Source organism: Xiphophorus maculatus, chromosome 9 (genome assembly GCF_002775205.1).
Source record: "Xiphophorus maculatus strain JP 163 A chromosome 9, X_maculatus-5.0-male, whole genome shotgun sequence".
Classification (NCBI taxonomy): Eukaryota; Metazoa; Chordata; class Actinopteri; order Cyprinodontiformes; family Poeciliidae; genus Xiphophorus; species Xiphophorus maculatus.
In genome coordinates this window covers 27,407,718-27,430,641 of record NC_036451.1, presented here as the reverse complement: position 1 = coordinate 27,430,641, position 22,924 = coordinate 27,407,718, and the positions used below count along the sequence as shown (strand labels likewise).

At 40.7% G+C, this 22,924-nt stretch overlaps 2 protein-coding genes across 4 annotated transcripts; one reads left to right on the top strand and one right to left on the bottom strand.

The window, feature by feature from the left end:
* The first annotated feature begins 386 nt into the window (after nt 1–386).
* Nucleotides 387–3,627, top strand: LOC102219833 (zinc finger protein 648). The gene is made up of 2 exons (XM_023339275.1): nt 387–441; nt 664–3,627. The coding sequence occupies exon 2, from the start codon at nt 664–666 to the stop codon at nt 2,113–2,115; it is 1,452 nt and encodes a 483-aa protein (XP_023195043.1). The 5' UTR covers nt 387–441; the 3' UTR covers nt 2,116–3,627.
* Nucleotides 3,628–4,841: 1,214 nt separating this feature from the next.
* Nucleotides 4,842–21,981, bottom strand: sec16b (SEC16 homolog B, endoplasmic reticulum export factor). Of its 3 annotated transcripts, none has more exons than XM_023340061.1 (26): nt 21,709–21,981; nt 21,280–21,449; nt 20,902–21,180; nt 20,609–20,700; nt 18,277–18,379; nt 17,302–17,516; nt 16,685–16,836; nt 16,528–16,589; nt 16,280–16,418; nt 15,962–16,192; nt 14,658–14,755; nt 13,513–13,594; nt 13,303–13,420; nt 13,111–13,222; nt 12,229–12,334; nt 11,993–12,130; nt 11,736–11,849; nt 9,909–9,993; nt 8,965–9,118; nt 8,709–8,863; nt 8,577–8,605; nt 8,387–8,479; nt 7,501–7,590; nt 7,313–7,421; nt 5,996–6,037; nt 4,842–5,920 (listed from the first exon to the last, which is right to left on the bottom strand). In XM_023340061.1, the coding sequence occupies exons 3-25, from the start codon at nt 21,156–21,158 to the stop codon at nt 6,021–6,023; spliced, it is 2,751 nt and encodes a 916-aa protein (XP_023195829.1). In that variant the 5' UTR covers nt 21,159–21,180; nt 21,280–21,449; nt 21,709–21,981; the 3' UTR covers nt 4,842–5,920; nt 5,996–6,020. The 3 variants fall into 3 exon arrangements, with proteins under 3 accessions (XP_023195829.1, XP_023195830.1, XP_023195831.1); XM_023340062.1 differs by having other exon boundaries at nt 21,280–21,369; XM_023340063.1 differs by having other exon boundaries at nt 4,842–5,915; nt 21,280–21,981.
* Nucleotides 21,982–22,924: the final 943 nt, after the last annotated feature.

The window sequence follows — 22,924 nt, the reverse complement described above, 5'->3', positions numbered from 1 at the left end:
CAATGTGATTTCACAATAATTATCACTTTATACTTGCGTTAGTTGTGAAATTATTTGTTTACAAGAACAAACTTAACAGCTAAAAGTCAACACTTTCAGTAACGGCCCTAAACTCCAGAAAGCAACAGCATAAACAGAATTCTGCCTCTGAGTCTAACGGCCAGCCTTGCTATATGTTCACCCTCTCTGAGTTTGACCGTGTGTGTAACTTACTTCACACCCCTTGCAAACAGCTGGTAAACTAAGTCAGTGGGAGGTAAGGGGAGCTTGGCTGCGAAGATATCCCCATTCCTGCTGACTTGCAGGATAGATGCTGACCTACAGACGACTCCTGCCAAACTCCGCCTGTAAGAACATCTTTCCCTGAGTTATTCAAGACCAGGAGCCAGTATATCACTGTGGCATCTCCTGGACCTGGCCTGCTTGGAGTGAAAACGCAGTGTAAGGCATGCTTCAGTCTTTAAATTGATATAAATATGTATATAAATAAATCTGCATTTATATTTTATAGAAATAACCACAATTTTACATGCTAAGGTTCTGGTACTTAGTTCAAATTCCCAGTGATACATGTGCTGCTGGATGCTTCCAAGACACTCTTGCATGTTCAAAACTGGTGAGCAAGGCATCAGTGGCAAAACTAAATCTCCACTGATCTTACAGATGTCTGAAAGAACAGCTGCTGTGAAAAGGAGCAGAAGAAAACGTCAAGTGAGACTTTGTGTAACTCGTAGTCCGTCTGATGGAAGCACTGTAAGTAACCCTGACAATGTGAAGATGTACTCTTCACTTCACGGTGTGTGTGCTGGTGAAGATTTGCTTGCTGACAGCAAAGACAATGGAGTTCTTTATCTAAATCCTCAAACACCAAACTGGAGTCTTGTAGAGAGGTTTGCTGAACTTTCACCAGCAGAAGAGGTAAAGATGCCTGTGAAGCAAGTCCACAGGGGGGCCATGGCACCACGTTCCAAACACGCTGAGACCAAAAACAAACATAATGGATTGGTAGATGCTTTAAAGGAGAAGGAAATAAACTCTGTCCAACACTTAACAAAACAAAACAAGGGCTCAGACCAACTGAGGACAGCTAATCTGAAAGAGCTAGATGCTGAGGAATACTCTCCTAGTGAGGATGGAAAAGGGACCAAAAAGAGACTCAGAAAAAACCCTTCGGCAAATAAGTCACCTAACAAATGCAAAGACGATAAAGCTCCACGACTTTTGGCTGTAATGAAAAGACGAAGTGCAGTGGACACTGAGGACCGACCTTTCAAATGCACACACTGCCACTGGGCTTTCAAGAAACTCTGCAACCTCCAGAGCCACTTGCAAACACACTCTGGCCTCAAGCCACATGTGTGTGACATATGTGGCAAGGCTTACTCACATCAGGGCACTCTGCAGCAGCACAAGCGTCTGCACACTGGGGAAAGGCCGTATCTCTGTCCCTTCTGTGACAAAACATACATCTGGTCCTCAGATTACCGCAAGCACATCCGCACACACACCGGCGAGAAGCCCTACATCTGTGAAACATGCGGCAAGGATTTTATCCGCTCCTCCGACCTGAGGAAGCATGAGCGGAACATGCACACCAACAACAAGCCTTTCCCATGTACGCACTGTGGCAAGACCTTCAACAAACCTCTCTCCCTGAAGCGCCACGAGCGCAAGCACCTTGGAGAAAGGCCCTTCTCCTGTCCGGACTGTGGCAAAGCATTCGCTCTAGCCAGCCGCATGGCCGAGCACCAGAAGGTCCACATGGGAGTGCGGCCGTTTGTTTGCTCCGTGTGCTCCAAGTGCTTCACAAAATCCTCCAATCTAACGGAGCACAAAGCCATTCACAGTGGAGTGCGGCCTCACAAGTGTGGAGAGTGCGGTGTGGCGTTCGCCATGGCTTCCCGCCTGGTTCGTCACCAGTTCATTCACAACAACCAGAAGCCGTACGGCTGCACGGGTTGTGGCAAGAACTTCAGCCACCTCACGCAGCTGAAGCTCCACCAGGAGCAAACCTGCGCCGGCAGGATCTTTGTCTGTGTAGAGTGTGACAAATCTTTCCAGTGTGCCACAAAGCTTGCACAGCATGTGGCGGAGCACAAGGAGAAAACAATGTGACCCCAATAAACAGGGTATGATGTTTAACCCATATGTCAGAAATCTTCATTCAGTACAGAAGAGCATCGTAAGATTAAATGTATTTAATAATTTAGTGAAATGTAGATAACGGTCCTGCATGAGGGTAGGTTGCACAAAATGATGTCTGACAGAGCCATGAAACTTTCAGGTTTCCTCTGTTTTTACTTTTGTTTTCCAAAATCAGATCAGGAAATATAGAAAGCATTTCTCAAATAATAATTCCATTTATGAATGGGAGAAACGGCCAAGGCCACCTGGCCCTATAAGAAAATGTAATGAGCCCGAAATCTAAATCTGGCAATGAGTTTTAAAATTGCTGTGGTGGAATTTTGGCGCAACTTTCTTTTCGAAATTGTTTTTGTTGGTGTACTTTGGATCATTGTACAAGTATGCTTGAATTTAAGATCAAGCATACTTGCTGGATGTTCTCTTACAGTATTTTTAGGTCGAGGGTCTTATTCCAGGTTCAGTCAAATAGAGCATGTTGTCCAGGACCTGAAGCAGCGAAGCAGAACTTTATACATTCCAAAAAGTTCCACTTTTGCCTTTTACAGCTCATACAATATTTTATTAAAAGTCTTGGGGCTTATGAAAATGTCTTATGGTAAATGTCAGGCCCGTGTTTTGTTTAGGTCAGCCATGGTGTTAATCCTGAAACTCTTCTATGGTTGTCAGACAAGTGAGGCCAGCAATATTTTAATGTTGTTCTGTTTTGATTTTTTTGTGACCCTTGGATGATTTACAGAAACACTGTTAGAGTAATCGTGGAAGGCCAGCCACTCCTGCGCTGGGTTGTGTAACTCCTTCTACAATGATAGATGCCACTGACTTTGTTTCTCTTAACCAAAACCAATTCAATGGACTTGGTAGAATTAGCAGCAAAGGAAGACTCTGTTGAGCTTGACATACTTTTTGATATCTTTGATTTGTTTTCTTGTTGTCAGACAGATTATACTTAAGAGATTTCTAGATTCTTCAAGTCTGGCAGAAATAAAGATAGAGGAATTGAAATAAATTAAATCACCATTTAACAAAGAATATTACCTTTTCACACTGGGCCAGGTGGATTTGGGTTACTCTTCCCCCTAATAATTGAAATCATTTGAAAACTGCTTTTTGTATTTACTATTGTATTACATTTTTTATTTTTTTTTGATGATCTGAAACATTCAAGTTGGACAAAAATAGAGAGTACTTTGAAAGAAGGTAAGGACAAATACTTTTTCACAGTACTGCATGTAATTAGATTACATTTATAATTACAAATAGATAAAAATTAAAACCTTACACACTTCTACCCCGGTGGGGGTGGGTTCGCATCAGGGCTAAAAATTTCCACCAACCCAGCTCTGATATTGGAGCTGGCAGTGATGTGAAACCGCTTACGGTGTTAGGCTGTTATTAATGTGAGAATCCACGTGTAACTGATAATACGCACAACTTTTTCTCTTTGCATATTGGCTCACAAATAAAGTAGCGCCAACTGACAAAGACTTGGCTTTGAATAATTTGTTCTGACTTGAGTGTGGCGTCATTTCTCTCTCTTGTATCTAAACATACACAGAAATCAAACTGTCCTTTTCTGAACAGCATAACTCATCTAAACAAAACTCAGACATATGGCAGCTGTTGTAAGGTGCGGGACATTCTTCACTCTAGGGTAAAAAAAAAAACATTTTGTTTTTTTAACCAGAAAGCTACTCACACTAACTGGGAAGTGTGGGGTGTGCAGTGATTGGACTGTTCCTGCTGGTAGAGTAATGCAACTTACCAAAAACTCTACGTAAGCAACTTTTTCATAAGCCGAGACCTTACATAGTGTTAGCTCTAGCTGTTTCTTTTCCACCATTAGCGTATTTATCAGCACATTCACGATGTTGATTGTCAGCGCTAAGACCCTCCTCCTGGCTCTGATTGGTTGTTTTCGGTCGGGAGTGGTGCATTTCTTTAGTCGAAGATGGGAATTCTCAAAGACAACCGTTAGTCATGTTTGGAACGGGAGGTGGGGGAGTTGGGTTGTCACGTGAAGTATTGGTTAGGTTTTGCAAAATGTTGTGTCAATGCTACCTTTATCTGTCGCTTACAAGGCCATTCATTTTACAAGCAGAAGTAAAAATATAATTTATTCTATTTTGTCTAAATCTCAGTGTTATAATTCAGCCATACTGTTTCAAATGCAGCGTAATAAAAATATACTGTTCACACTTTATCACCTGGTAAATTTTGCCTTCTATCATTTTGTGTCTTCATTTTACTTAAGCAATCAGAATGTAATAAAAAAAAATCAAAGAAGAGTTTGTGATGTTCCTGAAACTAAACCCGATTCGCTATTTATTTACAGAACTTTATTAATTATGTTAGGGAAAATGCATTAATCCTTAGTGGCCTAATTATAATTCTTTGACACTCCACAGGCTGCTTGAAAAGCTATTCCATAAATCCATTCCATGTTCTAAGTTGCTTACGCTGTGACACATTACAGGCAGATGGTGACATGTCTGCTGTGTGTGTGTGTTGCATTCCCTGACCAATCACACATGGCTTCTGCAGACGAACAGGAAAAAGGAGCCGGCACCTGCCGTGTTGTCACCAGGCCTGTGCAAAGTGAGAGGCCCGCTTGGCATTATTGTTATTTCTGAGCTCAGACCCGTCTGTTATTTATTCACCATGGCTGTGTGACAGGAAATAGAACATGCAGGCTGAGAATTTGTTAATGTTTTAATGTTTTAGTGTCATTGAAAGAGAAACAGACAATTGTCATGTAACTGAAATATAGAAGGCATTGATATACTTTAAAAAAACAAAACCTCACTGCTTAACTTAAAACATCTTAAATATATACAGACATGTTTACAATATGACAAAGAAACAAAACAGGTGATCCTCAAAGTAAATGTACTTCTACAGACATTTAGTAGATAACTAAGATAAACCTTCCTCACATGAACATTTCATAAACAGTTCGGCTCTATAAATATTTTTTGGGGGTGGGAGGGTATGAGCAGAAGCATTACTGATTGATAGCCTGGAAGAGGTCTCCCTTTACATAGAACCCTCCCACATCCACACACACACACACACACACACACACACACACACACACACACACACACACACACCACGTATTATGAGACGACATGAGGAAGCGCAGTTTGTGCATTTTGCAATTACAATAACAAAGCATTTACATAAAATCCTTAAGAGAGTCAGAATGGCTAAAGATTACCTCAAGTAGAGAAAAGCTATACTGATGAAAGTGTTTCATTTGTGTGTTTTAAAGCTGTGGCTCTTACCCAGATTACAAATAACACAGCGGATCTGTTAGACTTACCACTTTCTTCTACATTCAAATGACTGATAATCAGCACAAAATGATCGCTACGCACAACTTAAATCATCAGCTAGTGGGCACAGGTTCTTTGAGTTGGCTTTAACTTTATGTGTCATGTGAAAACTCGCATCTTTGCTGCTGATAAAACTGATTCCAGTCACTTCTAGGCTGTAGTCACTGGGGTCAGAGATGCTGTCCTGCCCTCCCCCCCGGCCCCTGGTGATTTCCCAACAGTCAGCTCTCAGGAAGCATACCTTGGCTGTCACAGCCGCTGCTATTTGAGTTGCGAGTATTTCTGTTCCATGCACGGAACATGATGGTGAGTCCGCTGCAAGGGTCTGAAACGGAACCCCAAAGAAAGAATCATCTGTGCAAGCAAGCAGTATACAGTTCTTCCTGGTGGTGGTATATGTGCACAAAGTCCTCACTTCGATTTAAGGGTAATCAACTGTTCTGCAAACATAAAGACATGTAATCAAAACTGACTCTTTTTGATGATTTGTAGATCAAAATGTGTTAATGCTTTACCTTTGATGGAGTTATGCAGCTTTTACTACCTTGGCTGCAGGCCTGTGAGGAAAATACGAAGGTTTACAAAAATCACATTTACAACCGTAAATAAGGGTTAAATGATGTTAAAAAGAGCTAAACTTCTGCAGGTTTAAATTTTGGAGCTAAAGAACTGAAAGGTGCATGACATGAGAGGGATCAGACACTTTGGACCGCCTCTGTCAAAAGGCTTCAAACATGACTGAAGATATGAACAGTGTTTAAGCTAACAGCATACGACTGGTAGAGGTAAAACCCACTGCTTTACATAACAAGCCACAACCACCAACCTCAGTGCATTTCATTGGGATGTCATGTAATGGGTAAAGAGCAGTGAAAGCATGAAGTAGGAGAAAAAAGAACATGGCATGCAGCTTTTTTACCAACACAAATCTGGAAAATGCGGCGTCCATTTTTACTTGGCACCTGCCACCTTTTGCTGCAGCCGCAGCTGCAAGCCTTCTATATGTGTTTCCACACCTGATATTTTGGTAGAATCATTTTAATTAGGGACCAAAATTGGAACATTTGTTGAATTTTCAGCTGCTGCGGTTTGTAAAACCTGTTCCACCACTTGCCTGTGGTGGCGCTGCACCCAGAACCACTGAAGGAGACAACACGAAAACCTCAGAAGAAGACTATGAGCGCAACTTCATCCTTTGAAAAATGTGAACAAAAATAGAGTGGCGTGAGATTTTAGCAGTTGCAGAATTTCTATTTTGTCTTTGGTAAAAGACAACAAGACATTTCTCCCGCTAGCGCTAGATATTTTGTTTGTTTCGGTTTGTTTTCTTTGTATTTGCCCAGAATGCCCTACGCTGTAGTCCACTTCCTGCTTTTGAAGCAGTCTCCGGGCGGCTTGCATCCACGTTTAGTCAAAATGCACCAGAGGTTATTTCAACTGAACTGAGAAGAAGGTTTGTTGGCAGACCAAATCAAAGCTTTTTTTGCTTTGATTAGGAAATGTTCCCACCTCCCCCCCAAAAAAAGACTTTCTAGACAAACAAACTAGAGTTTGATTAAAGCAGGCTAAGCTGGGCTGGTGTGAATGCACTTTATAGGTGTTGGGAATTCCTTGCCTGTTCTCCTTACCACAGATCTTTTTCTTGTTGGTCTATCTATAAATGGTCTGGAAATTTTGTGATAGATAAATTTCACAAAAGAAACTTTAAATACATAAAAATTTGTGGTTTTAATTTGATGAGAGCTTTAGCAGAAAACTGTACGTCCTAATACAGACAGCTGGTCAACACGGTCACACAGGAAAACAATTTTTTTATTTGTCTCATGACTCACCTGCTCTCCTTGAGAAAGGATTCATCCCAGCTGGGGATGCTGGACAGGTGGCAGCAGGGAGAGCAGCAGGTGGAGGAGGAGGGTGTTGGCCAGCAGCTGGGCGCTGGTCCTACAGATCAACATATTAATATAAACAATTTTAACAAACTGATGAAATCAATCATGTTTTCCATCTGTTGACATCTCACCGTCTGAGCTGGGATGTCTTTCTCTGTATTTTCCTGGACCTCTTTTGGTTTGGATTTGAACCAGCCACTGAACCACCCAGCCTTGGTGCTCTGTGTGCACAGAACAAAGACTGAATCCATTCATGTCTCCTCCTGTCAGCCGGCAGGAGCTGCACTTCCATTAACCATAAAAATGTGCAATTTGAAATTACAAAAATAATTTTTGCCAAATGGAAACACTGCAATTTCCAAAAAAACCTGTTTTTTCATAAAAAGGTTTTTGCAGTACAACAAAGTTTTACGGCCATATCAAATTAATTGTATTTTGCAAAATAACAATGGAAACACTTTTTTTGCATCACACAAGTCACACGACCAATAACCGGATGTTACTACTTTTCTTTGTGGCAAAAACCACAAAGACGACAGGAACTAGTAGGAGCATGATGGTTTGCTTTTGTTTTTTTCAGACAATGTACAGCTCTGACCCCACCAGAGCTCTCACAGCATCACACTTCATAAAAAGTTTGGTGTTGTTGATACATGTTGAATATTTTAACTCTTCTATAAAATCACCAACTACAATTTCCCCAAAAAACAGCATATGTAGTCACTCCCGAGTAGGCGGGGCTTGTTGCTCCAAGGCCTGAATAAGACGCTGACATTTCCTCTGATTGGCTGATAGATGATGAGCGCTAGCTCCATGGCTGAATTATGAATATATTTCATGTTACTGTTTACATCTGTTACTGTAATGATTTATCACATGAACAATGTGTGATTTTAATTTCATTTTTCATTTAGTGAAAACATAGCAATTGCATCTCATATAGTCCAGAATAAAGACAAACATTTGGGCACTTTAGTAAAGGAAACACAGCTGGTATAGCAGCTCTAAACTCCCTACCTGTTTAGGAACCTCTTTGGGCCCCTCAGGCTCCTCCACAGCGCCAGTGACGACCCGCTGGTCTGGATTATGACCGAAGCTAACCTCAAGCATCTGATTATTCATTTCCAATAGAAAACAAAGAGTTGATTTCTGAAATACAATTTCTCCGCTGTCTTGGACAGATAATGACTACAAAGAAACCTCTCACCGTCCCGGTCCTGGAAGACGAGTCTGCCTCTGCGGATGAAAACAAAGTAGTTGAGCAGAGAGCCAACGGCTCACGGGATGTGAATGTCTGAACAGAGACAGGAATGAATGACATTTGGCAGGGGATCCTCACCATCAGCTGCCAGAGAAACATTACTCAGAGGACAATGTGGCATGGAACTCCTGACTTCAACACCATCCGTGTAATGATGACTGAAGTTTTGGCCGGCGGGAGCAGAGGGAGCATGAACTGCTATTGTTGGCATGGAGGGAGCATCGGCATGAGGCCTTGACAGAGTAACAGGCAGAGAATAGCAGAGCTGGTCAGAACTGAGCCGCCATGTATGAACCAACCTGAGTGATTTACAGTGCTACTAACAGTTCTCTACCTTTGCTGGGTTTCTGTGTCAGTGTTTGACATCACTTCCTGCGTTTCCTCTCCACTCCCATGAATGAGGCTCTCCTGATGCTCAGAACTTTGAAAATAGAGAAACTCAGGCTCCGGATTCTGGTAGTGACAACTTAAATCATCCAGATCAGATTCTGTACAGAGAGATAGATAAATGGATATTTGTACTAAATATGTAAGAAATACATTTCAAACTAGATGTTTTCATATCCGTTATACAAAGTTTGTAGGTCACTTTGGATTTCCAAGAGAAGTTTGCTTAATGACAGAATAACTAAAGAAATATATACATATATATTTTTTCACTTTCTTCAAGTTAGGAAATCTGAATATAGTGAGAGTACTGTTTCGTCAAATAATTTGGGAAACTTTAAATCAAGCATTTGAAACCTTTACAACCCAAAAATCAATTTTTGCCCTCAACCTCGTTAAATAAAACTTATTTGGAGCTGCATAACCCTTTGAAAGTTATAAGTATCTAATACAGAAAATCTGTTGTAGTTTTTAAAGAACAACCATTTTTTTTGATGATTTCATGTTTATAAATTTAATGGCAGTTAGATAATACATGGCCTGTGGTCTGATAAAACTAAAATCATCAGTTTGACTATTATTTTCATTTTCATTTCTGAAAAAAAGAGGGGAAACGTATACCTCACACTTCCCAACTGTGAAGTATTGGAGTGGCAGCATCATGCTGTGTGGTTGCTGCAGTTAAAACAACAATTCTACCAAATACTAATGCATATATTGGTGAATTTATAGAAATTCTGAATTTACACTGTAGAAATAATTCTGGCTAAAACAGAAAACATTCAGTCTGATTCAGTGCCAGACAGTGAGAACAAATGATCTAGTTTTTCAAGTGTATAAAACTGCTCAGTAGTAGGAAACCTCACAGGCAACATTTGAAGAAAATCTTACCCGGGTCCAGTTGGCTGTTCTCGTAGGCCAGGGCATGGTTTGCAGGAGCTGCTTGATTTATATCAGTACCGTCATAAATCCCCATCTGAGGACAATAAATGTTATCATCAAACTATTTGCACATCTTAAAGGTTTAACAGGGAGTAAACCTTTAATACAGCTATCTTAGCTGCTCTTTAAAGCTGTACTATGAAGAATTTCAGCCTGGTAACAAATCCTAAAAATGATACTAAACATTATTTAACTTATTAAGTGAAGGTCATATGTGAGACGTTAATGGAAACGTGACTGGTGTTTCAGGCATTTGATCATAACACTGTGAGTGGTCAGATCGTAAATTTGATCAGATGCTAAATAAAACCCCATTGGTCCATCATTCATCCCAACCTGATGTGCGGAGAATCTCAGAGCAAAATTCCTTGGCAACCCATTCAATATGTGGAGACAACTAATTTAGAAGGCTTATTTGTTAACATAAAGCATATAGAAACCATGTATGTCTACACCAAATGTTATGGTTAAGGACAGCAGACCAAGCAAAAACTATACTGTTGAGCTATATCAAAACGGAAAGTAACAACAACACAAAACATATTACATAAATATTTACAGGCAGAAAAGGCAACATCATAGTCTTTTCACTATGTGAAAAACACCTTTTCATGATAGCTAGTTGGACAAATAGCTAACTAGCTAGGTAGCCAGATAGATAGATAGGTAGCTAAGTGGATAGCTTGATAGACAGCTAGCTAGCTAGACAGATGGGTGACTCCACTTTTTATTCTTTGTCTCCTCCCAAAAAAAATCCTTGTAAAAGTTACAAATCTGTTATCTTAAGCCATACTGTATCTATTCTGGGTTTTTAACTATATCAATAGAAAACTGTTCATGGAAAAAAACTTAGCCTAGTCAAGCTTGAGATTTTGATGATGGCATTTGACAAAATGCTAAGTTTACTGGTTTGTTTTATAATTGGTTACTGTTTCACTGGAGTAATGTACCTTGAACCAAGGTTAGTATAGTTACTAATATTAAAAAATAATTTCCATTATCTGGAATAAATAAAAACAGTAATTAATGGGGCAAAATTATAACTAACTGGAACTATATAGTGCATTTATAAAACTAACAAAAACATACTGAAATTATAGATAAAATATCCTTCATTTTTGTGTTTATGAATTTAGACTCCAGCCTTCCTGTCACTCAGTTCTGTTAGCCTTTCAGTCCTAAAGGCTAATAAATAGTCTTCCTCTCCCCATTTCCCAATAAAGGTTTACATGATGACATCACAATAATTTGACATTTGTGAATTCTCTACCTAAAAATTTACACTTAAACTGCCACTATAGCTAATAAAAAGTAAACTATAAACAAAATAATATTTAACTAATAATAACGAATAACAAGTAGTAAACACACTCTAAAAACTAACTAAACTGAATTAGACAAATAATTCAAAAAACTAACTGAATTAGACAAATAAAAAGTCACAAGGACATAAATCTAAAGTATAATGAACAACCCATAACTATCACAACCCTGCTTTGAACTGCCTTGTTGTTGAAATGGGCCACATAAATAAACAACTTGACTTAACTTGACATTAAAGAATAAAGCATCTTTACTGGACATTAATAAGTCCAAAATCACTCTTAGAAACATCAGCAATCCATCTACTCCTGATTACAAATTGGACTTAAAACTCATAATAAATTTGCCTTCCTTACAATGTCTGAATTCTGTGACGTTTAGAATTAAGGCCAGATGTCTTTCTTCACAGACCTACCCTTGGTCAGCATGATGTGAAATGAACGGACTGATCACCTGCAAACGTTGGTGTCGTGTCCGAAGGTGTTTGAGCCACTCTGGTTCCTGTTCTGCTGCAGTAAACCCAGCTTCACTGTACTGACCCTCGGAGAACCTCAGTCTGTCTGACAGCTGCAGGGGAAAACACACACACACGCACACACACACACACACACACACACCCACACACACACAGCATATGCAGAATCTACTAGATGCAAAACGTTGATAGGATGGATTAGACATGTAAACCATATTGCATGAAGTGTGCATACCTTAATAAGCTCCTCCATCAGCACACAGTGAGGCTCCTGCTGCCTGAGCACGGCCTGCCCTACCACCTCACAGTAATGGAAGGCCTGAGACGAAAGTCCACAGTCCAACAGCCGACTGGCATACAGGAACTTATACACCTGATCACAGAGCATCAGACATAGCAGAATAACCCTGAGATGACTTTAAATGTATTCTTGTTAAAGTTCTAGCTAAAGGCGCAGTAGGTGTGAGCTACCTGAAATGATGGGATTGAAAATGACTTTCCTCCGAGCGTCTGACAGTACTCATAAAGCTCAGTACACTGGATGGCAGAATTTGACGCAAAGTTTCCAAAAGGCTGCCTGAAAGAGAGGACAGAAGTGTGTGAATGAAATATATCAGTTTACAAAAAAGAGGTCTCTTTACCCTTGAAAACATCAAACATCATCAGACAAAAGGGGAGGCCCACCAAAGGCCTACGGACATTCAAGATCTGGTGAGATCATTTAATTTTGCTTCAACGTTCCGGTGCCCCTTACTGAGCATATGTTTTATTCTCCCTTTAAAAGGGCAGTATGATGTAAAATCAACTTGTTATAATGTTATTCCCTCATCAAAAACATACCTGGAGTGTTGCCTTGATTTTTTTCATTCATGTTTGAGAAATCCTATAATCTCCCATGGTAACCATTCAGCTGTGCAAATAAACTGGGTGATCCTTGCTCCGCCTTTGAGGCAAAGCTCTTCCTCAGAGCCTCAGTCTCTTAGAGCAACCCTCCTCTGTGACTCCCCCACTTAGCTCCTTCAGACTAGCCAGCAGCAACTAGCAAACAACTGGTAGAACTGCTCATCTATTATTCTATTACAGGAGCTACTTCGCAATGGTGGTAAAAATATTGTTAAAGGGTTAATAGAGAAGCCATGTTGTGATGACTTCCTGAAGGCAGAGTCTCAGAAAGAACAAGAGTTTTTAAAGAGACAGAGGCCCAATTTCAAGGTGTTAAATCATTTTGTAAAATTTCTTTTAAGTCATATTTGATCTGTGCAGCATTTTTATAGCAACTAAAGATAATAGTTATTTGATTTGATTATGCTGTAAAATCCCACTATGTGCCTGGAAGTTTGAAGCACAGCTCACCTGTGGCTGCTGCCTAGAAGCACGAGTCTCTCTGCCTTCTGTGGAAACAGGCCAAAGGAAGCAGCGGCCGTCAGGTAACACACATGGGCCGCATGCGTCAGGCCCCTGGAGGCTGCAGGGGGAACAGCAACCCCACACATCAGTGTGTGTGTTTGTGTAGAGCCACCTGTCAGTGAGTCGGTGTTTCTATACCGAGCGAGTCCCCCATGGTGAGGATGGCCTTCTGCTGTACGGCGCCACTTCCTGTCTCGTTGGAGAGCATCACGGCCAGATGGGGCCGCCAGTCGCCCCACTTTTCATTCCCACAGCACTGGATAAGGAGCACCATCATTAATGCCATTGCTGGGGCTTCATAAAGTATTCATGAGTGGGACATGTGATCATTTTATTGCAACATTTTACCGCAGATGCAGCTGGGATTCTCCCAGACAGAAGCTGGAAGAGAGTCTGGAGGGGATCATTTGCTACTAGCTGGCTTGTAAACCTGCCAACACAGCATTTTTGTGTCATTTCACATCATAACCCAGACCAGCAGCAGCACTTGGTGTCAGTTTTCAAAGTCTGAATCAGGAACTAACCTACTTAAACAGCATCCCTCCTGCCTGACTTTGGAGGGTTTACACAGTTCACCCCGACAGCTCAGACTCTGGCCTTCTGTCACTTACAGATCTTAATCATCCTGGTCATCTGACGGCCCTCTCCTCACAGATTCCTCCTCTGGCTAACCAACACATGCTGCTGTGTAATATGTTTCTGATTTTAAAAATAGTCTGAAAAAAGCGGACTAGATTACATTAAATCTGTCATGGTCCAGGGAGGGCCGTGGGTGGCGAACACGTGGTTTGTTTCTTGAACGAACGTCCAACTTGATTGTTTGAAATACATATTTCTAGCAAAAACGTACAGACAAAACAATAACTAAAAACTGCTTGCAACCTAGATGAATCTTACAAGTTCAAAAAGTGGTTCAATAAATTAGTGTAAAATATTTGACAAATTTAAAAAAAAATCTCAACCACAGCCTCCCATCCCCGGATGTGTTCTTAATCTCTGAATTTAATTGAAAGTGTCTAAAAGTTGCCAAAGTAACCTTAACAAATCTCAACACAAAAATCAATTAAAGATGTTGGTTCTAAACTGACAGAAGTATATTCTAACAGCCTGAAAAATGAATAGAAATTTCGATTCAACATAAATGGCCATAGCAAAATGAATGCACACCTGTGGATTAAAACATTTTTTAATTTTTAAAAGGTTTTGTTAATAAAAATGTGCCTTTTTCTAATTGGACGACACCAGTCTGGCTGCTGTGCTGGGCAGAAACTATGAGACTTTCTGCATTCAGTTTTCCTGCAGTGTTTTAAGCTACATTAAAGTTTGGACCAGGACCGAGTCCTGATAAAAATACACACCAGTTACTGTTGTGTTAAGGCGGACACAGTAAAGCCGAGGCACAGGAAGACTTTTTGAACAAATTATCACTTCTGCACTTAAATGTAATCAGATTTCAAGAGCTGTGCCGTTTCAAAGGTCTTGGCATTTCTCACCTGTTCAGTACTGTGGTATATGATCTGCTGCCCATCTTGCTGGCCAGAAAAAGTGCATGCCCCCACAGACCGCTGGACATGGCAGACTCCAAGGCCTCCTGCTGACCACATGGGGAAAGTGAGAGAAACACAAAGAGCCAAGAATAATTACAGTTCTGTGTTATAAAACACACTTTAAAGGCTCAATATTATGTATTTTCCAGGCACGTTGTGCTGTAAAATGGCACAGACAGTTGTTATAAAAACGATAGATATATTAAATATAACTCAAAAGAAATGTCAAAGTCAACTTTGTAATTGACTTTGAAATTGGGCCTCTGTCTCTTTAAAAACTCCTGCTCTTCCTGAAACTCCACCTTCAGGAATTCATCACAACATGGCTTCTCTATTCAACCTTAAACAACAGATTTACCAGCGTTTCACTGAGAAGTAGCTTGTAAAATGAGCTCAGCAGATGTGAGCTTGGGATGAACAGAATGTATTAGCCTTTCATTTCCACAGCATTGGTGGACATGATGCTGTAGGAAAATAAAATAACACTCCCAATAATCACGTCCCCACCTACTTGGAGCACAAGTCATCCTGAAACACAACTAACATGTTGAAAAACTGTTCCTCAGGAGGCCGCCATGCACAGCGCACACATGCAGCGCTGCTGCAAAACCAGTGGAACTACAAAAATCTCACATGATGCTATCCAGATGCTGCACTCACTTCAGGATGCCTGATGTTGGAAACTGAAAGTGAAACTTAGAATTTAATAGCTGATTCAGTCAAGCTACTAATCTCAGGACTTGGTCGGGAGGGGGGGGGGTCCAAAGAGCACTGAGACAGCCACTGAATCATGACAGAACCCCCCAGAAAAGTACAGTACTTGTACTTGACGCAGCAGAACACTGTGCAGACACATGATTCAGAACATACATCAAAATAGTTCAGAGATCTCATTCCTTTTCTTTATGTTAGACCCAGGTATTTTTCAAATGCATGCATGGCGACTCAGGATAAACAAGGGCATTGTGGCACAAAGAAGCTACGTTTCAACATGATTTTAGGACATGATGTAAGAGGTTTGCTCCAAGCATCATTAATGACACCAATGGAGCAGATGCAACCCTGGTTTCCTCGATAATTTAAAATAACTTTGCTTTGCACAGCAAGCTGTCCAGATTTATTTACCATTGAAAATGACAGGCAAGATCACGAAAATGATAAGCACTCTGTTCTCTACAGTCAAACGTGTAAATAAATATAAAAGTAAAAACTTTGACGTCAGACTACAACTGGTAAGTAAATGACTGAACCTTCTTCCTTCCAGCCAGCAGCAGCTGAGTGTAGCTCTGCAGCGCCCTCTCTGGTCTCTCTGCACCAGAGCTGCTGGGATCTCCTGTGAGCAGATCATCTCCGCCGGCAGGCGGCGCTTCGGCGGCTGGATGCTCGTCGAAGTCGATGAGTGTGGGGACATCTGGCTTCCAGCTTCCATCTGAATGGGAATCCTGCATCAGGAGCTCAGCGATATCTGAGCCAACTATTTGCTGGAAATATCAGAATATATATTCACATGTGAGGTGGTGTGGAAATTGTAATATCAGCTTTGACTGTTTTATGAAACGCACACTTACTCCATTCTGTCTGCAGAGAAGTATCAGAAGGTTCCACAAGAGGGCAGCAGAGCTCCTATCTGCCAGCTGGCCGTCCCTCATGCAGACTCCTGCCTTTTGATGAGCAAAGTCTATTGCATCCACTTTATGCAAATCTTCCCTAGTAAAATATGCAGAGACATTTTTCAAAGCAAATCATTTTTCAGATTCATTTTTGATGTCATGTTCTGCAGTAGGCAGCATCTTGCGTGCAAGTAACAAGGCGGTACCGAGTTAAAGGCCCTGGGAAGTTTCTCAACTCCTGCTGTTCCTGCGTCTCACTCAGTATGAGCTGTGCAGATGGAGAGATGATGTTCTTCAGTATCCCACGTTAGAAATCCAAACTAAAATATCCTGCATTTCAACACTGATTCATTTTGTACTTACTTCCAAACTGTGGATTTCCAGCCGACTGGATTTCTCCTGCGCTGACAGGGCTGGAGTGACCCGTATGAGCTGGCCCACGGGCCCGAAGCTCACCACTGCATGAGGGACTGAATACTTCAGAGGAGCCGCGGTCTGACGCACTGCTGGGTGCTCTAAGCAGGTAGGAAGCAGAACATGGCACTCAAGACTCAAAAATTAAATACATATTAAAATTAAGTACAAAATAAGATTTAAAATGCAACCAAATGGCGTAGGTTACTTGAAACAGATAAGTTTTGAGTTTGGATTTGAAGTGTGGCAAAAGAGTCTATGTTACGGAGATCAGGTGGGAGTGAGTTCCAGAGTTTGGGAGCAGAACTGCTGAATGCCATAGTAACAAGACAGGCTGTTACTATGGCATTCAGTGAGATGACTAGGAGAAGAGGATCTGAGGGTACAGACGGGTGTAGCAATGTGAAGGAGGTCCAAAAAATATGGAGGGGAGAGGTTGTGGACACCTTTGAAAGTAAGAAAGAGTATTTTATAGCTGATGCGATATGGGATGGGAAGCCAACGGAGCTGTTGTAGAATCGGTGTGACGTGATGGATTGAAGGGGTGTGATGATACGAGCACTCACCTCCGTCAGAGCTGAGGACAGGCTGCATGTCTGAATCAAGGACATCAGATCCGTTCATGTACTGACTCAGCTCATAGCTGCTGGAAGACAGGCCTGAGGTTTTGGAACTCTCTAGAGTCCCGGGGTGATAAGAGGAAATCTCCTCATTGTCTCTGGAAGGGTTAGCTTCATAATCGCTGAGGTAACGCTGGGAGATGTCCCTCCTCTGGTCATATCTGAAAGAAGGAAAATCTGACTTTAATCCATTATCATTTTACTAGAATAACAATGCAGCTAGCACATCTCTTCTCATCTGGACCACAAGAAACCCTAATGTGGTATCAGAGGGGATGTACGGCAACCAGTTATCCCATTATGGTCACTTTCCAAACATCAACCTCTCCACTTTGCCATCAAGGCAGCAATTAGGCAGATCTAAGGTATCGGACACCATGAATGGAAGATTCTTTAAGTTCTAGGACATGCAAACTCAGGCGAGGTCAAACTACCCATGGTTGTTTGGCTTGTATTGCTTATGTTGGTCTGATGATGGTTTAAATGTCCCTAACCTTTCACTCTCACACTGCTGGTATAATCTCACATGGGTTTCTCTTGGGTCCACCAAGCAGAAAACATGTCCCAACCAGCACACTGTTTAGGACGTGGCTTCTTGTTGTGCATCACCATGATGCACAACATTGGACAATAAATGTCCAACACTACTTGGTCACTAAAAAAGCAAAGTGGATGCTTGGTAGCTGATTGGCTCTAAGGAGTTATCTGTTCTGTTCCCTTTCTATATTTCAGGTAATTAAATTCTCTATAACTGATGACAGGTTTGCATAGTTTTCAGTTGAGCTCAGGATCTGTGTCATATCAAAAGTATGAAGAATTTGGAAATGATTTATTGATTTATTGCAAAAAACTGAACAGAGCCATTGTACAATAAAAAACCCTGTTGATGCAGTTAAATGAAAAATTGGTTCTGTGACTCACCTGTGCTCCTCTGAATTGAGGCTTGCTCCATGTCCCTGCATATGGGTCCTGTCAGGGTACTGATTGGTTTGCCATGATTCTTGGGGACCCCACTGTACACCATCTAAATAAGTAGAACAACATGTCATTTATATCTAACCAGATGTCTTAGAAATAGGTCGAGCTAATCCAATTCCAAGTATAGTCCTGATCGAGGCATTTCCAAACAGAGTCTCTACTGTATACTCAACTCAGAGTATAATGTGTATTATCTGTTCATCTAAGCTAGAACTTTGTTGATCAATGTTTAAAATTCACAGCTTGTTAGCATCTACACTACTTGCAAAACTGTAATAGAGGTTGTTAATCTAACAAATCTGGGTTTTTGCTAACTTTGGCTGTAAGCCTGTACTTGCTGTTTAGGTTTACCATATACTGTATGTGTCATGTGCTAAGACAGCTGTCCTTGTTAGAAAGAGCAATGCAGAAAGTAAAGTCCTAGCCAAAACATTAAGCACATGAAGCAGAATTTTCTAAAATGGTTCCGTCTGTACCTGATCACTGGAATCACACTGGAAGAGTTTACAAATCATATTATCAAAAAGTCCTGCTAGAAGAAAGTAATCTTTCTAATGTTAGCCTACCATTTCAGCTAAGTGCTTTGCATAGACATCAGTAGGATCGAGATGTTTTCATTATTTACTGTAGCTGCATGCGGCATGTTTAGTATGTCTTCAGAAACATGAGAGGCTGACCTGCAGAAACTGCTACGAAAAAATTTAAATGTTAGAAAACAGAGACTGCCGCCTTCCAAACATCAACAGGAAGTGAGGTATCCGGGACAAAATCATAATACAAATGTAGACTATGTCATAATAAAAATGTGTTTTCCCCCAGTGATATGAATTTACTAAACTTTCAAACTGATACAATGCCTTAACCAATTCAGGTCATCAAACACATGTTAGAAGGATAAAGGGAAAACCTGGGTAAATACAAAATCACTTGCCACACTCAGGTTCAATTGCTTTCTGGCATGTATAACCAACAAATGACTTCAACACAGCCTGTCTAACGACTAAATATTTCAAAAAGTGGCCCATCTCAGCCCAATATAAAGAGAGAAAGTTAGTATGGAAAGTGTTACACAGCCTTGAAAAGTCATTGTTCATAATTCAGCAATAATAAAGAGACAAAAATGGCATCCAGAGGGTAGTCGTAAAAACTGCTGCCAACCACAAAGAACGCCAAAGATGTTTACTAAAAACATCTTGATTCCCATGACTTTTAAGAAAATATTCTGTGGACTGATATAAAAAGTGCAACTTTCTGAAACCTGCGTCTGAAGAGAGAATAACACAGCACTTTAGAAAAGGATCTCATCTCTTGTCAAACATGGTGGGGGTATTGTGATGGTCTAGGGTTGATTTGGTACTGCTCCACCTGGACGGCTGGTCCTAAGTGATGAAACCATGACTGCAGCTCTCTAGCAGAAAGTCCTGAAGGATAATGTCCAGCCATGGATTTGCTATCTTTAGCACTTGTGCAGCAGGATAGTGATTCAAAAAACATCAGCATCTAAATGGCTCAAACAACAAAATGAAGGGTTTGAAATGGCATAGTCAAAGTTTGCATTTAAATTTAATTGTAACCTGCTTTAAACTCATCTAACATAGCTGGATTAAAACAATTCTGGAAATAATAGTGTTTCAAAAAGTGACAAAAAAAGACCTATTACCAGTTATTGCAAGACCTTGATGGTAGTGTAGCTGCCAAATATGGAACAACCAGATGTTAACTTAATAATTCCATCAGAACATTTTTTTAAAGTTACAAAAATTTGGAGATACACAAGCAGGCGTCATAATTTGGAAATAATGTGTGTGGCCAAAAGGCAGGTGCAGGGACAGCACAAATGATGTACACTCCCTCACGCCCAGTTCATTGAGTCAACTACAAAGCTCAATCTATGTTTACTGTCACTGTTACTGGTGTATAAAAAAACTGTTTAAAATAAACAAACATGGTGGGGGGCAAGTAAAGCCTGGTGGCCCGCCAGGCTTATAATACACTCTGGGACATTACCACTTCACATACAGTGGAGTAAGGTAATGTGAAACCACATTGTGTCCAGGTTATCATTGCCTAATATTAAAATTAGTTTGATGATCTGAAACACTTGAAGTGCTGCAAAAAAAGGCAAAACAGCAGAAATCTGAAAGGGGGGAAACACTTTATCACGTACATGGTATTATTGTTAACGAAGAAGCAGGTCAGGTTTGGTGTCTGTCATGAAAAGTACTGCTTGGCCCTCCCTACTTTAAATATCTTGAGTTGCTTTGCGTCAAGATACCTTGCTGTGCATGGTGGCCTCTGTAGTAGTCATAATAGCCATAGCCGTCTCGGTAATCCCAGTGGTGTTGAGAGGAGTAGTCATAGCCGTGCCTACAAAAAGAAATTGTGTAATGTTAGGTCTTACAGAACCGAACAATGCTGCTATTGGCATAAAGAGGAAACAGTCATTTGCTTAGCACGCTGCACCTTCTACTGTTGCTGAATGTCAAGATACAAAGAGTTCACTGCAATAACCAAAACTTTCAGTATATTTGTAATGTTTGCCTGCAGTAACTTATATGGAGAACTGACCTGGACTGAGGTCTGTGATGCTCCTGCCACCCATATCCATATGCATATTCCTGGGAGTTGTATGGAAGCAGCTGAGGTCTGGCAGGTGGGCTGGTGAAGTGGCTCATGTAGCGTGCATCAGGACGATCCCAGTGTTGGTCCGGCATAGGATAGTTCAGATCCCGCTCCTGCTGAGCAGACCTGGAGTAATGCTCCTTGTCTTTCTTTCTGTGGGAACGGCGGCCAGAATCAGGCACCTGGTGGCCTCTCTGGTACATCTCTAAGACTAGACTCTAACACCTTGTAAGTAGAACAAAGTGAGTTTTAGAAAGCTGGACTTATTTTAAAAAATACCATTCACAAAAAAGAATTGGGGTGAAGTGTTGCTGCAGTACTCACAGCTCAGACATTTCACAGGAAGGCAAAGTACACCCACAGCTGCCACATCATTCAGCAGAAACACACAACATGGGCTGATAACTAGTCAGTCTGATAACGAGAGGAGAAAGTTCACACACTGTGACCCAAAACAGGAATTTGCGTGGGCAACTCGCGGTGGCAGAAACAGTCTGAATGAGAATAAAAGAGGATCAAAACTCAAGAAAAAAGTTTTCATTTTGAAAAATATTATTTTGTTTTAAAGATTAGAGATTATCAAAGAAGCGTGTGGTAGATCGACGGTGGTTGCCCTAACGATGAAAATCCCTTCATCCTTTGCGTCCAATGAGTGTTCTCAGGGAGTTTTAGGTAAACAGTGGAACACGCCCTGACTGCTGTTCCTGCTGAGATCCATCCTCTGGTTGATTACAGAAGAAAAAAAACACTCACATTCTCCGTGATGTACAGGACAAACCGGGTCCTCCATAGTGGCTTCATGTTGTTGGGTTGGGGGAAAAGGGGCAACTTGCATACTCTGACTGTTGCCACGTTGTCGGTAGGAAGGTTGTGTAGGGGACGGTCACAATGAGGGCTGGTCTCAGGTCAGCCAAAGTAAACGTTGCAGGGAATGGGAGAAACGGAAACTGACTTCAAAACAGATCTGAAAGCGTTAGAACTGCACGGCTTTGAGTCCATTTAACTTTTCTCCACTAGAGGGCGGAAGAGTATAAATTAAAGCGACCAGCTGGAATATTTCAATGTGAGGATTCCATATATGACTAGATCCTGTTGCTCTAAACTTTGCAGGAGAGAGTGGTGATAGTTAGGCTGCCTCTAGGGACAGTGAGAAATATTGATTTGAACAAACGTTCTTCTTCTCGCCTACTGCCAGTAGATGAGCTTTAGGCACACCTATAGAAGAAAAGAAGTGTGGAGCAGTTCGGCCAACAGAAACTGAAGCAAACCAACTCAAATGCTGGTTGATGTTTATGCTGAATTTTGAACCGAACCGGATTCAGTTTCTAAATGTAAACGCCAGACTTAAAGACTAAAAAGGACAAAAATGAATAAATAAATCGTTATTTAACCATGAAAGAAATAAATGTTTAATTCAATCTTAATTTAATTGGCAATTAATGTATTACAAATGTCATTACATGATAAAAATGCAAACTTATAGCATATGGATATTATATTAGTTTGTATTATAAGTTTGCAAACTTATTTTAGGCTATACAGATATTATAAGTTTGCATTATAATATCGTGCAAACACCTTCAGGTGATACTAATGACTCCTGTACCTACAGCATCGCTTAGAAATAATTGCATCTGTTCCATTAACATCGAGGGGCGGGGCTATGGGCGGGGCTTACTCTGACCTGTTGGACTTCATAAAGACCGGCACCTCAACTTTGATGGACATATATAACAAAAATTATCTTCTACAGTAACTTTTCATTTTAGGAATTTAATGACATATAAATTAATTGTGTATCATGCAAATGATTAAACTTTTAACTAAACTTTGAATTATTTCTCACTACATATAATTAATTTAATTATGTATTTATTAAATTTGTTTTTTTTATAAGCCTCCTCATATATAAAACTGTTAGCAAATACAAGCAAAGGTTTTTGTACATTTTGCACTTTTGATCAATGCA

Coding starts and splice junctions, on each gene's coding strand:
- LOC102219833 (XM_023339275.1), top strand. CDS start 664: ATGTCTGAAAGAACAGCTGCTGTGAAAAGGAGCAGAAGAAAACGTCAA.
- sec16b (XM_023340063.1), bottom strand. CDS start 21,158: ATGTACCAGAGAGGCCACCAGGTGCCTGATTCTGGCCGCCGTTCCCAC. Junction 16,837..17,301: donor TGTCCTCAGCTCTGACGGAG/GTGAGTGCTCGT, acceptor CTACCTGCTTAG/AGCACCCAGCAGTGCGTCAG. Junction 12,335..13,110: donor CTTCTAGGCAGCAGCCACAG/GTGAGCTGTGCT, acceptor CCTCTCTTTCAG/GCAGCCTTTTGGAAACTTTG.